The sequence below is a fragment of the Seriola aureovittata genome, chromosome 8 (genome assembly GCF_021018895.1).
Source record: "Seriola aureovittata isolate HTS-2021-v1 ecotype China chromosome 8, ASM2101889v1, whole genome shotgun sequence".
In the NCBI taxonomy this organism is placed as follows: domain Eukaryota; kingdom Metazoa; phylum Chordata; class Actinopteri; order Carangiformes; family Carangidae; genus Seriola; species Seriola aureovittata.
The window spans coordinates 12,567,560-12,583,026 of NC_079371.1; the positions used below are offsets into that span (position 1 = coordinate 12,567,560).

Here is a 15,467-nt window from a genome sequence, read left to right on the forward strand (position 1 = left end):
AAGATTACAGCATCAATCTGGATTAAACTATTGAGGCTAAAGCAGTAATACAAATGGAGTAAGGGTGGATTGATATCTGACTTTTCAAAGCCCTAAGAGGTAGTAAACAGGAATAAAACCATCAATAGATCTCATCGATAACATAAAAAAAAAGGTGTCTTATCTTTTTTGAAATACATCCATCCATGTTGTGCAAGACTTAACAGGAGAAACAATCAAATCTGTCACACATCAAATCATTTAAATGTCCTAAAGGCAAAGAGAAGACACGTCATTCATGCTTGTTTGTTGATCCAAACACACAACAAGCATTGAAAACAGTCCATCTTCCCACGTGATATCCACAACTGACCACTGCATTCAGGCTGGTTTGACTAACCCTCTGCTTTGTCACTTCTTGTATGGACTTATTCAGTCCATTCCTGTCTTAATGAATGGGGAGTTTGTTCTTTATCAGAAATCTTGGTGTTGCAGTGGTTCAAATCAGGTTGTTTTCTCTGTCTGAGTGCAGGAGTCGCGACTTTATTTCAATTAGTTACACACAAGAGTCCTTTCTGTGTTTTTGTACTTTCTTAATAACCCCTAGGATAAGATGATCAGCTATATACAGTTTGTTATTAACTGCTCAATACTGCATTATGTTCCTGTGAAGAGCGACCACGGACCAAATAAAGTTTGCTCTGTTCTTTGGAAACTTCAGTTTTGTGAAAACAAAAATCAAAACATGCACAGAAATGAGCAAAACACACGGAAAGAGGTTAATTAAATATGTAAATTACTGTCAGTGGGTTCTATAAAAAGCCTTCTTAAATTCATTTTAATGCACCAGTTTACACTTCAGATAATGTGCCACCCTGACACAGTTTAATGTGTTGGTACACTAACCTGACTTGAAGTTAAATGTCAGCTGTGAATTGATGTGCAAGGCAATCATATTCTCTATATTAAACCAGATAGAGACGAGAGACGAGGACTGATAAGATATAATACAGCAGTTTTAAAGACTGCATAAAAGCAAATGAATTTATGCTACATTAAGGTACCTGACTATATTATTATTGCAGGAAACTCGGTGTATCAAACAACACAAGTTTAAAATGAAAATAAAGCTGGAAGAGATGCTTCAGTGTGGGGGGAAAACAAGTCAAACTAGACAAGAGTGTCCATTTCTATTAGATTAACATGCAGTTTGGACAAACATCATGTGAATCACACTGGAGTGGCAGGCAGAACCAGTCCAAACCAAATAACTACTGCTGAATTAAATTAAAGGAAGCCCCACGAGGTTGTGGCTTTGCCTAAAATAATTACACTATTTAATGGAGACATTGAATTTTAAAGAAAAATCATAGGACCAGGGTTACTTGTCTGGGAAAGCGCTAATAAGTTAACCAAACTACATAATGTTATTTTGTGTCCACTGTGAATTTAGCTGGAACCTGTTCAGTTGTTTAAGTCTGACTGTTGTGAAATCAAACAAATCATTATCAACAAATTATAATGCATACAACATTCAGAAGCAGCATTATAGCATAAAGGCATTCCAGTAATGTATTCTTGAGTGCCTTGTCTTTAATAAAAATCACTATGTGTTGTTATGTGAGCCTGTACTTTCTTTTCTGTTGTTTGTTAAAGGCAACCACTTCCTTAATCAAGCTTAGGTGGTACAACAGCTGACTGATGTTACCACAGATCAGAAACGAAAGCTATTACGCCTCATTTATCACACTCTTCAGAAGGAGATGTTTTATGCTCTTAAGCTGTAACACATTTGACTAAAGGAAGGAACTGAAGAAAGTCATCTGTACCAGTGAGCTTCCTATCCCATTTACTCTTGCAATCCCAAAGAAACAAACAGGGGGGACTTTCCTAAAAAGGAAGTCTGCCAGTTTTCACATTTATTCCTGATGTATGAGCGATGTGAGATTTGACATATCCTTATCAAAATGACTGCTGTCTGAAAGCCCACCTATACTCGAGGCAAGTGAGGAAACTCACAACAACAGTATCCTAACAAAATGTTGGTGAAATCAGGTTTTTATTCATTTTTTTCACTAAAAACAGCTGATTGGTAAATCAATTAAAGTTCTGCTGAATCTTTCTGCCTCTCCAGACTTTGTAGCAGAGGAGAAGAAATGTTTGGTGTCATGACTAAACACTGATCAGAGGATGAACCAGAATACGTGCTGCCTTTCATTTCCAACATTTCCTGTTTAACAAAACTCTCCTAGTGAAGAAACTGTAACTCCAAGAAATGATGAATCAACAGAGTTTGACCAACATCAGCACTTATAGCAGTGTTGCAAGGATTTTTTTACAAATAAAAAGAAGAGTAGTCACTCCACACCAGATGAACAAGACTGAAAATAACCTTCAAAATAAAAAACAACAAAACCCCTAACAGAGTTTCTGTTCCTAGGCTGGTCCAATAAACACAGTATACAAATCTTCGCTGCACCTTCGATGATTTATGACTCCTCTCATACACTGATCACTGAAGCAGATGGTGGCACCTCTTCTCCGAGCTAAGATACATATTCTCTTTGGCTGCTGTGCAGGGACACACGAACAGTGAGGTAGACTTTGTTGAAAAATAAGGTCATGGAACATACAGAGGGATTTTAGGCAACGTTGTATTAATTAAGTACCATTTGTAATCACTGTGTAAAACATTTAATAACATGTGTAAGTATTTATTAATATATTTGTCAACAACTACAACTCCTCCTGTGGGTGGATGCTGGTGTATAAACATATAATGAATAACAATACAGTAAAACACATGTGTAATAAGACAAAGTATGTCTTCATAAGAGAAGTTATAATTGTTGACATATACTGTACGTTAATAAACACTAGAAATGACGAAAAGAGGATCTTAAAGTGAAATGTTACCAGATTAAACTTCAGGTCTGAACAACGGCAGCTGGTAACACATGGTAAGTGGAGCACTGGGTGCATACTCCACTACGTGCTTGAAGGACAAATGATAAGAAACCTACAAGGTCATGGATTTAAACATCATCTCACCCTTGTGGCAAGAATTGGTACAACTTAACTCATGGTGATGCAGCAAATTCCTTTAGTGTCTCTGCAAATCAGGACCATTTACACCAAACTGGCTTTTTGTCTGCCTTTTAAATAACTAGAGAGTAGACGGAAATTATGTAAATCTATAATCAGAAATCCACGTACAGAGTCGGTTGGATTATTCAGATTTTACTTCATAATAGACACCTTTGATGAAATATACAGAATGACCTCTATTTACATAAATTTACATTTTGGGTTCCTCCAGCATGTGCTCAGCTACAGCCTTTGGCCAACAGGAAAAGAACAGCCTGCAGCATAAACTTAGAAAGAAACAATAGAATTAGAGAAATGCAAAATGACAGACTTACAGGCTGAGCAGGTTTGGTCTGAGTCGAGACGTCGGTCCTCTCGAGAAGCGAGCCGTCGAGACACCACTCTATGTCACACACAAATACATAGCAGACCGTATATGAATCATACACATGGCCACATACAAACCAGTATAAATGGATAAAATAAAGCAAATAAGCTACACAGAGGGACATTTTATACTCGCTCTCTACTAGTTGACAATGAGATAGAGATAAACTTTTGAAGAGCGACATGCTTGTGTAGTGACAGCTACAGTGAATGCTGGTACCATCCTCAAACAGATGCCATAAGTTGTTTTGTCTAAAATTAGAGGTTGACATTAAGCATAAATTTTCCAGCTCTAGATTTACAATCCAGCTGTCTGGAGGAGGGTTTGAAATAAAAAAAATCAGAATATAACAAGCGACATAACAATTAAAAAAGAATCCAACAGCAGTCACTTACCTTGAACTCTGATGAGGATAAAAATCACTGAGAAAACCTGAAGCCTGTGGATTATCAAGGTCAACAGTTTTCAAACCAATGCAGCGTATGTTTACCCCACTTTAAAAGAAATAACTCACAACAAACAGGAATGTGAAATTAGACAAATATTATTAGACATATATTACATGTATTACATTATTACAGAAATAGAAAAGACTCCAAAGTTCGGCAACGACATGATATTCTGAAAATCATCACACTTTAGTGTAACAGGAAAAAAACCAGTGCTGTAAAATTAAAGTTTCACTGAATGCCGAGGGCTTTGTCTAGAAAGTTTGCAAAATATTTCGGCTGTCCAGGCAAGAAGGGCTGAAGAACAGAGAGGTCCATGGTCGTCAGCGTTTCTGTCAGTGTTCTGAAAGATTTATCAAGAGAGAAAACTTTGTTACTTTTCTTTTTCTACATAATCTCTCATGTATAAACTGTAGCAGCTCTGTGAGGAACACATACGTGCATGTGCAGTACAGCAGGTGGGAGTCCGAGTGTAGCTGCCTGGCCAGCTCCAGTTGGTGGTTGTTCATCAGCTTGTCATTGACGACGACCAGCAGCGGTCTGCCTGCACCGAGCGCCTCCAAACAGCTTCCTGCCCCTGAGGAAAAAAAAACAAGATCAAGATCTTTATTCATGTCTGGAGCTGAGGTCAGTCTGTATTTTTGCAGCTGCTGGCTTCTATTGATTTTACAAAAATATGCAAACCCTGATATACAAGCTTAAAACTGAACTTATTATCTACTTTTTTTTTTAATGTTGGTTGCATTAATGAAGGAATTAAAAAAGGTCTTTTGGTGAATTTGTAGCAGTGTGATGTTGCTGATCTATGTCATGAACAGGACATTGTACATCCCTGTAAAATACTGTGTGGATTATGCAGAGACTTTATATTTCCTACTTTTTCCTATGTTCCTAATAACATTGTTAATATGATATCAATATGTTTTGATGGGAGTAAAGGTTTAATGTAAAGATTGGACACTTTACTATGACTCATCTTTTATTTTATAAATTATACTCATCACATTTCATTATGGACTTTTCCAGAAGACGGTGCATTTTCTTCTGCTGTATATGTGACGTTAAGTTACTTTAAACAGGTGTGAAGTCAATGTATTGACATTTTTCAGTTTTATATCTACAGTCGTATTTAGTAACTTCTTTCATTATATGCATAAATGTGCTAACTGGGGGAGAAGCGGGGCTGCCGTGTAGTCTGCAATAATAAAGTGAACTGACCATGTTTTTCAGCCTGGGGTATTTAGTGATTTTGCTGATTATGTTACACAGGTGCATTTATCCAAGAGAATGTTTTGTTTCCTCACAACTACATATATATGAGTTTATAAACGTGTGTGTGTTTCTTTTTGTGTTATTTTTCTGAACAAAAGTATTTTGACTTTTTATTTATTTATGTAAGTTGCATTTCATTCATCCCTTTGTAATGCTAGTGTGCGTTATGTATCTTTTCCTTATGGACTTTGCAGTGGGAGGGCACAGAAAGCATCTGTGCAAGAACAACCCTGTGAATGTTTTTGTTACAGGGAAGTGTGTATGTTTTATTAACTGCTTGAATATCATCTTGTTTTGAACTCTCTGCTACATCCTGTCTGATGCCCTCATGTTGTATCCGTCTGCTGCTGATGCTCGACTGCATTAAACATCACTTCTGTGTTTAATGTTTGCACACTGCTCACATACCTGTATTTACATCTCCTTTGAATTCTACATAGTCATGATTATCTTCAGGACAGGCAATGAATACAGAAACTACCTGTTTTGGCTTGACACAGACTGTTAAAATGCATCATGTTTTTCTTTAGAAAACCTACTTTAGACAGTATCTTTGACTTGTGGAACGGCACCAGATGAGTGTGACAGAATAAAAAAGATGTTAAACTAATGTGTATCCTCCATTTACACCTGGCAAAGTCAACCCTGAGTGTGTTGTGTTAAGAGGAGGAAGTGTCCAGGTGGGACTCACCTGCGTGGCTGATGACGAGGTCAGCCTGTTTCATGTCCTCTGCTATAGAGTCTTTGAATCGAAAAGCCTCCAGTCTGATGTGAGGACAGCTGTCAGCATCTGGAAGGAGGGATCCTCTTCCAACCTGAAGAACCAAACGCTCATATCCACGAGCCTTTAAAGCCTGTGGGGGGAAGAAAAATAACTGGTCACTAGTTGAAAAAAATTCATCCTTTGGATAATAAAGCTATTTGCTGCCATTTTCAGGGGGAAACAGGTTTTAATTCAAATATTAAAAACAACTATGAATTCTTGAACATGTTTCATGAGAAAGAACAGGTGTGACACAGCTTCAAAACCTGATACATCATAAGATTGGTCATTTTTATACACATTTCTCCAAATTCAACTCAGCAGAATTTGCTATGTTTGGGAAATGTGGGATCTCCATATAAGTTAAAATAAAGTTGTGGCCACATTTTGTCAGAATATAATACAAGAGATGCTGAGAGACGTCAATGAAAGTGCGACTCTGACACACTACTGCCAGTGGGAAATTTATTTAAGTTGTTTAATGAATTTTTAATTTTCTTGAGTAGTTCCTCAATTTCTCATGTACATTACAATGTGGGACAACTTGTCCATCGATACCAAACCAAAGGAGAAAAAAAAGTCTAACTACTTAAGTATGCGTCTTGACATTTTCAAATATAAAGGACCATTCTGTTGGCAGACATTTTGACTTCGCCATCGTCTTCATCAATCACAGTTGAAAACATAATTTATGGCAAAATTCCTTGTAGTTCCAGGGTCCTGGTAATGTGCGTACCGACAAAACTAGATGCAGTGGCGCCATCATTAATCTTATTAGTTACACCTGCATCTGTAGTGGAAACATACTAATTCTATGACACTATGATATATTTGATATATATATAGTGAGTAGTTAACAGTTTTTTCGTGATTAATCACTTTCATGATAAAATGTAAGAAAATACTGAAAGATTCCCGTTACAATTTCCCAGAGTCCAAGGTGATGTCTTAAAATGTCTGTCCAACCAACCGTCCAAAGCCCAAAGACATTCAACTTATAGTAATGTTAAGACAAAGAAAAGTGACAAATTCTCACATTCAAGAAGCTAGAACCATCAACTATTTGGTATTTTGGTTGGAAAATGACGTTAAATAACCGGTTAAATATCAAAGTAGTTACACTTGTCAATTAATCAGTTAATCATTGCAACTTACCCAACTTCAACTATTTAAAATACTGTTGGCTAGTTTAATAAACTGCATATTGCTCAACATTTCCCTCTGATATGTGCTGGAGTAGAAGTATGAAGCATAAGTACCTCATGTTTGTACTGAAGTTGAGAAAAATGTTCTTAAATTAATTTACAACACCGATACTGTCAATAATATTTGGGGCTAATCAAAGAAAAAATTGAACAAAAGGCAAAACGATAAGAGTGACACAGACATACACGACAGCATCATATACACAGTAACAATTAGCAACGAACTGAACCTACTTTACTCTCTAACCTCCCTCACCTGGACGGCCTCTGAGGACGTGATGTTTGTAATGAGCTCATCAAAACTCGTGGTGCCGACAGTCACAAACACTGTCTTCATGTCTGCTCGGTGAAAACCTGTCAGTGTTCAGCCTGTTTGTTGAGTTTCTTTTTCAAACACTGTGCAGCTTCCTCTCCATCCTGCAGCCACAGATCTGACAGCTACTTCCGCTTCACGCCACAGTCCTGGTGAGAAAACACCTCGTGCTGCCACCTGCAGGTCTGGAGGTGAAACGTCCTCTATGCGCACTGTAATGTGTCTGAGTTTACACCTTGCTGTAATGTAACAGTCCACCTATGATCACTGTTTTAATGCTGCTGAGCTTCACAGTAATACATGAAATACAACAGTAAAGCATCATGACTCCTCTACAATATAATACAAATCTAATATCCCTTGAGATAGAGACATTAGCTTCAAGAAATGTTCGATATACAAAACAGTCACTTATAAATAAAGAACCCAAAACAAAAAAGAAATCTAAAATTTTAAATATTTGTAGCTGATGTCACTTAATTTGTGGTTTCTTAAAAACATTTAAAATTGCAGTTAGCACAGAGGGTATATGGTGACTACACTGTACTGACAAACAGAAAGTCCTACATGAGTGAGATCAGAAAGTATTCAGATGTTGCCTTTGAGGACTGTCAGTATTTGAGCTGATATTTCGCTCAAATAGTGCATATTCATGTTTAATTAATTAATTAATTGATTGATTGATAACAGACTGATAAAACAAAGCTCGGGCCAGGTATGTCACTAATGGGGTGCTTGCTGGTTCCTGCAGCTCTTGGCAAACTGCTGTGTACTGTGTGCTCGACTTGAAGGTGACAGTACTTACAGACTGTAGAGATAATGGCAGGACGGAGGCTCACATTGTCCACGGCTGACAAGTAGAAACACAAGACAAGTAGGGGGGAAAAAAGCTGGAAGAAAGTTTCTGAAGTTCAGGAGAATACTGAAATTCATCCACATTATGAGGAATTTAAGGACACACCAGCGACTGACTGAGACGAACTGTCTGCCACTAGATGCATTTGAGTTGAGCATCTGCTCCTCATTTTGAAGTGACAGCGAATAAGAGTCTTTGTCTGTTTCAAAGAGTTGCTATGCTTTCAATTTATGCCAAGCAAGCATGCCTGCAAATTGAGTGTGGGCAGTATGTGATGTGAAGACTTTGTGTAGCTGGAACATGCAGGTGTACGGCAGCGAACCTGCTGACGGAGCGCCACAGAGGAATCAGAGCATTAAGGTTTGTGTTTGACACTGAAAGCTGGGCTACAGGGGCACATCATCACCGCTTATAATAACTTTCACTTCATACGCCTTTGGTGTGCCTTAAGTATCAATAGTAAAACTGTTCAATGTGCAATAAAATGGCCCCTGTGGCAGATGCATTAAAATATATATGATATTATTAGATTTTTTAACACTAATGCGCCCATCCTTAAGTGGCATTTTACTGTTGTAGCTGCTCAAGTTGAGGTAGGGCGAGTTTTAGCCACTTTATATATAGAGGTCAATAGTTTAGTGTGGTGGTTCCCAACCTCGGGGTCAGACCCCTCCAAAGGGTCACAAGAGGGCTAATGAGATGATTAATGGAGGACAGAAGAAAAGTAGTAGTTGTGACACTGTTCACACATTTGTATTCATTTTTTGGAGTTTTCTCTGATCTGACCTGAGAAGTTCAGTGTATTTAATAAGGTCATGACAACCCCTTTTCAACATTTTCACTTTGTCATTATAGAGATAGTGATTATAGCTGCTTTAAGTAATTTAGTCTATTTATTTATGAATTAGTTCAGTTGCAAAATCTTTCATTAATTCCTGTTTTTATTGTCCAATTAGAGTTAATTAAATGGTGATAGATAGATAGATAGATAGATAGATAGATAGATAGATAGATAGATAGATAGATAGATAGATAGATAGATAGATAGATAGATTGATAGATAGATAGATACTCTATTTATCCCCCAGGGCAAATTCAGGTGTCCAGCAGCTCATTAGCGATAATGATAATAATAGTTAATAATAAATAATAAACAATAAGTCAAATTAGTCCAGTTCATGAGCCAGTTCCTTTGGCTGAGGTGTTACACAGGCGTTACTATATAACTAACTCTAACTAACCACAGACAGTGTGAAGGAACAGGTTGGAACTTTTCTCTTCACTGCTGACAGGCCATCACACTCATCTTCTTGCCTCTACAGGGATACAAACACTGTTTTTCAAGGTATGAGCTCTTAAAGTGTCTTGTTTAACATACTACCCATATACACCCACACAGCAGCTGCTGCCAGCTCAGTGAAGGATGCAGTGGCTCAGCGAGAACCCAGCAGCTCCACCTGACAACTGCAGAGCGAGAGGAAGAAGAGCCAGATTTGTGCTCCGTGGGATGTGAAATCTACAGCGGTACCATGTGACAAATGCGAGAGAAAAAAAAACTTGCAAAGCGCACATCAACTGCGTTCAGCCAGGCTGGTGCATGAAAAAAACAACAACACACACACACACACACACACACACACACACACACACACACACACACACACACACACACACACATACACAAATACACACACAAACACACAAAGCTACAAGGAAGTGAAAAGTGTGGTGGTATTTTTAGACAATGTAGCTTGAGAAAAGGTTTTAACTGTTTCTCTGACCAAGATTTTACCAGAAACATCACGTCGCTACGTGGGCTCATACTACATGAGATGAGGATTTACAGTTAGGTTGCTGATAATTACAAAACTGCCCAAAAAAAAAGAAAAAAAAGAAAAAGAAAAAATGGGCACAAGAGTTTAAAGGTTCACATTTTTTCAACTGTCTTAAAACAATCATCATATGTACACTGATCACAGCACTTATCTCTGGCGTCTATCCACCTGTGGATTGGTCACTTCAGATCGTGATTCTAATGAATTAAGTGATGGCAGTTAAAATTCACAGCCCTCGTTTACTGTGAAAAGGCATCATAAGGCTTAGCTGCAGCAAACACGAGGCTTGAGCAGAGCTCACCGTATTAAATGCATATCTTCCTAAAAAGAAAACCTGTCTCCCATCACTTACTTTGGCATTATGTTATGAAGTGGTTTTGACAATGGGTATGGACAAGAGGAACAATTACACCAACTAAAAGCTTTTATATATGGGCATGAGAGTATTGAGTTCTTAAGAGGAAACAGGTGCGTTTCCCCTACACTAAACTTTACTTGGATGCTCTGCCTCTAAGAGCAGTAACCTCTTCTGAGCTCACAAACCTCTACTCCCAAAAACAGTCATGCCTCGTGTTCATAATTTGGGCAAGTTTTTTTTCCAGGTCATTTATTGCAAATAATAAATAAAAGATCAAACATGAGGTGACTGTTTTGCTGTTTTTAACATATGGAGTGTTGCCTTTTCTCCTGACAGAGAAACAGGTAAGTATTGTTTTAAGAAAGCTGAAAAAAATGTGAAACCAACCGTTACTTTATCTTTCACATTGGCACAGCCACATACATACGGCTGCAGCTGACAGTTGCTTTCATCCTCACTTCATCTGACGATTATCTCCTCTATTAATTGATTAGTAAAACAAAATGTCTGAAAATAATTAAAAGTGCCCTTCATGAGTTCCCAGAGCCTAAGGTAAGATCTTCACATGCCTTGTTCAGTCCAACCAACAGTCCAAAACTCAAAGACATTGACTTCACAATGACATATGACAAAGAAAAGCATCAAATCTACAAAATTGAGGAACTGGTACAAGCAAATGTTTGGCTTTTTTACTTTCTACCTTTCAACCAATCATTTGTTTCAGCTCTACATTTCATTTAAATCAGGGTGACCACCAAAGTCTCTTTAGAGCAACGTGAGGGTGCTGTGGAATTGCACATAACCAGTGGGAAAAACGAGGCATGAAAAGGCAAAAACTGAGCTTGGTTCATTTTGTTACTGGTTTCTGAAGCTAAAATGAGAAATTGTCAGATCGAGGTCAACAGGAGGAAAACTAGCGTTGGTTGTGTATCAATCAAAGATAAAACTGTAACTATGTCCCATGACAAAAGCAGGAAGGGCAGCATGTTTATTACCAGATGACAGCTGTGTCTTTGAGGACACAAAAAAGAAACATGAGACCAGGGTGCAACAGAAATTATTTAAGGCTCTGTTAAATTCTCAGCTTCAAAAAAACAAATATACCATGAATCGTGAAAAGTCACAAAAAGCAAAAACTAGTATAAAATTAAAAGTTTAAAACTGGCTACCCATGTCATTAGTTTTTAATAAATAGGTTACTATAAGAAAGAAAAATACAAAGTTAAATCTGATTAACTGTGCCAGAACTTTTATCAAACCACATTGCGGCGGAAGTTATTTAATGACATGAAATCAGCGTCTCCTGGATTTAAAGCAACACACATCATGTAGTCAATCACAAATATGCAATGTGAGCTTTCTTTGGTCGTTCCACAATCATTCTCCCACCGAGACTCCTCGAGAAAATTGAAAATGGAAGACCTGCGTCCACGCGATTCATGCCTTGTAGAGACTGACAGAATTCAGGCTAAAAACAGTAAAATGGCTCTTCCTTATCACTTCAAGTTGATTTAGTAGAACATTTTAAATTTTCAGCATGCATGTTTTCAGATGAGTTTAGCTGCTTCAGGCTACTACAAGAATAAAAATGGTAAGTTTTAGACCACAGGGCGACAGAGTGGACTGGTGGATAGTTTAATCCACAGTCGTACATACTGTCCAAGTGTCCTGAAGTTAAAAAACTCTTAATACATAGTGCTGTTGTTTGTGTCAGTTAGAGGAACTGTCGTTAAAAAGATTTTCAAAGTAAAGCCAGCAGTATACCTGGGCAGCAAACTGTTTGAAGTATGCATGCTTAAAAGTCAAAATGTTTCAATATTATGAAATACTTTGTCAAATTCCAAACTTGAGACATAATACAAGTAATAGTAATAAAGTATATAATAGTGATTAAAGCAGCTTTAAAAAGAAGCTGCAACCTCACAAACACTCCTGTTTATTATTTCTGGGATACTTCTGACTAAAAGGAGAAAAAAAAAAAAAGACAGAAATTTTCACAGATGGCCAAGTCCGTCTGTCTGACTCCATCGTGGGTCATCACAAAGGCCGTTGAGGTTGCAGCAGAAACGTCTTTCATCAGTTGTGATATCAAAAATAGGACTGACGTCTTTCCTGTCAGATGCTCTGTGATCGACAGTCAGAAACCACCGTGAACAAAAACATTACCAGCTCTGGTAAGTTTTTGTCAGTAGGGTCAAAGTCAGGTTGTTCCACGGTTCATCAAAATGCTTGTGGTGATCCAGACATATGATACATCTGTTAAAAAAAAAGAAGAGAAAAATACAAAATAATAGATTAATACAACAGGTTTAAAGGGCTTAAAACTGGCATCTGTGTTGCAGTGGTTAACACAGGCAACATCTCTCACTGAATCTGAAGTGAACTTCCTGTTTTGGAACATAATTTCTTTTTCAGGATGTTACATTTTCCTCTTTCTATGGGTCGGCTCACAGGACTGCCAGCTTCATTAGTCTCTGCTCTTTGGGGTCTTTTCCCTCTCCCAGCCCTGAGCTGTTCAGACAGTTGTGTTCTTCATGCCGCATACTTGCTGCGATCTTATGATAACAAACTAAACCAACCGTTTGCGCGGAGCAGCACCACCCACTTGTCTTTCGCACTTCCAGCCGAATCTCCTCTCCCTCACACTACACGGAAACGCCACACAGTCATCCATGTGTCACATTTCTCCTCAGTTTGTGAACCATTTTTACACAAGCACTGGAGGGACATTTTATCACATTTAGTAAAAAATTAGAGAGTGGCCAACTGTGCTGTGCTTGTGAGCTCTTTGGTATGAATTCAACCTTAAGAAAGAGGATGGCACTCGCAGCACTCGTACCTCTTCCTCACTGTACCACGCAGGCTGTGCAGCACTGTTCCTGCTTCTCCGGCAGTGTGGAATAATTCATCTGTCGCACGATCTCTGCAAACAGCTCATCCACCATGGTCTTGCTTTTGGCAGACGTTTCAATAAAGGGGCAGCCCCACTCTTGAGCCAGAGCTCGTCCATCCGACCCAGCGACCTCACGCTCAGACTCCAGGTCGACTTTGTTCCCGACCAAGATCAATGGCACCTTCTCAAAGCGCTTCACTCTCACTATTTGGTCTCGCATCGGTCTGATGTCCTGAAAAATGAAGAGGGAGAGGAGCATGAGAGTAATTTCTCTTGAAAACCATAGAGGTTTTAGAATGACACTATAGTTGTGTCCTAGTTCCATACTACGTATGATTTCTTATCAGATATTCAACTGTGAAAAACAGAAAAACTGAGTATAAACAAAAAAGGTCTGCATGCATACTTACACCGTTGATTACCCTTTCCCACAACACAATACAAAAAGGATATTTAATTGTACAAATATGCCTTAGTTGAAACCCTGTAATAAACATAGCATTGATTCCTCCTTTTCAGAATTATTTTCCAATTTTCTCACTACATTTGGAAAGACAGGATATAGTCAGTTATTGTACACAAGGCACAAAAACACAACTATATAATGATGCCAATTGCTCATTTATCATTAAGAGTTATCTTAATAATATTAATCATATAGCAAAATCGGTTCAGTCATACCAAACATTTGCTGGCTCCAGCTTCTCCAGTGTGAAGACCTGCTGCTTTTACTGACCACATATGATGGTAGTAGAAATAACTTTTGAGTTTTGGATTGCCGTTTTGACTAACTGACATTAATTGAGAAAATAATCGTTAGTTCCAGCCTGCTGTAGAGAGCCACTAGATTATAGGTTTCCATTTTTGACCAAAAGTATTTCTGTTTTTGAATAGTGACGTTACATGTGGACGGTGCTGGGCTTTGATTAGCAGCACTTACTACATGAGATGCATGCAGTCACAAATTACCGGATTAACTACCTATAGTTATGAACCATTTCCACGTAGGGTGGTTTAAGTCAGATAAAGTGACCTGCATACACAGGTACCTGGAATGACTGCTGGTTGACCAGGCTGTAGACCAGGATGAACCCCTGCCCGTTCTTTATGTACAGATCCCTCATGGAGGCGAACTGCTCCGTCCCCGCCGTGTCCAGGATCTCCAGCACGGAGGGCGACGAGTCCACCTCGATCTCCTTGCGGTAGAAGTCCTCAATGGTCGGGTCGTATTTCTCGATGAAGGTGCCGGTGACAAACTGGACGGTCAGCGCGGACTTGCCGACGCCGCCGCTGCCCAGCACGACAACTTTGTACTCTTTCATTGGGGCGGTGGAGGTAGGCTAACTTAGCAGCTAACGATTTAGCTACAATGCTGTACTCGCTCCAGAAACATTTATCAGGCCTTTACAAGAGCAAACAAGCGAACTGATAAATGTTACACGGTAAAAAATAAACCCTCTTCATTCACTAAACCCAAGTCTACCGCTCATACTTGTGGTTTTTCTTACGCTGATAGCGAGTAAAAGTTGATGTCCGTTAACTCCGGTGTTAGCTAGCGGTAAAGCTAGCTCGCTGTCCCATGCTCGAGCCTCAAGCCTCTACATCCACCACCGGTACCGGGGACTTGCTGCCTAGCTACAGACAGCAAGATACACATTACACTTCCCCTACAGACAGCATGCCAATTCCAACACACACATACATACACACACACACACACACACACACACACACACACACACACACACACACACACACACACACACACACACACACACCAGCCCGCCGGCGTCGCAGAACGCAGCGCTGGTTATGTCTGTCCGTCCGTCTGGGCCTGGTTCTGGTTCCGGCCCAACGCCTCGGCACCTGGGCGTGCTATCGATGGACCACCCGCAGATTCTGTATTACAATCCGGGGGTCCATTGGCTGGAGTTTGTTGCAGCTCCGGTGTGTGTTTGACTCCGTGCTGGGCAGGTTTGATAACAGAAAGAAAAGCTTTTCTCCACCAGCGGGTTTCCTGAAGCTAACAGCCTGGTTTCCGTTAACGAGAACAAGACCTCCGGTGGGAT

The 15,467-nt window shown here is 39.1% G+C and overlaps 2 protein-coding genes across 2 annotated transcripts; both read right to left on the reverse strand.

The window, feature by feature from the left end:
- Positions 1-3,982: 3,982 nt before the first annotated feature.
- zgc:92907 (uncharacterized protein LOC436733 homolog) lies at positions 3,983-7,589 on the reverse strand. Its single transcript, XM_056382187.1, has 4 exons — positions 7,400-7,589; positions 5,867-6,029; positions 4,342-4,480; positions 3,983-4,246 (listed from the first exon to the last, which is right to left on the reverse strand). The coding sequence occupies exons 1-4, from the start codon at positions 7,478-7,480 to the stop codon at positions 4,135-4,137; spliced, it is 495 nt and encodes a 164-aa protein (XP_056238162.1). The 5' UTR covers positions 7,481-7,589; the 3' UTR covers positions 3,983-4,134.
- Positions 7,590-11,462: 3,873 nt separating this feature from the next.
- Positions 11,463-15,451, reverse strand: rap2c (RAP2C, member of RAS oncogene family). The gene is made up of 3 exons (XM_056383397.1): positions 14,448-15,451; positions 13,345-13,630; positions 11,463-12,761 (listed from the first exon to the last, which is right to left on the reverse strand). The coding sequence occupies exons 1-2, from the start codon at positions 14,718-14,720 to the stop codon at positions 13,352-13,354; spliced, it is 552 nt and encodes a 183-aa protein (XP_056239372.1). The 5' UTR covers positions 14,721-15,451; the 3' UTR covers positions 11,463-12,761; positions 13,345-13,351.
- Positions 15,452-15,467: the final 16 nt, after the last annotated feature.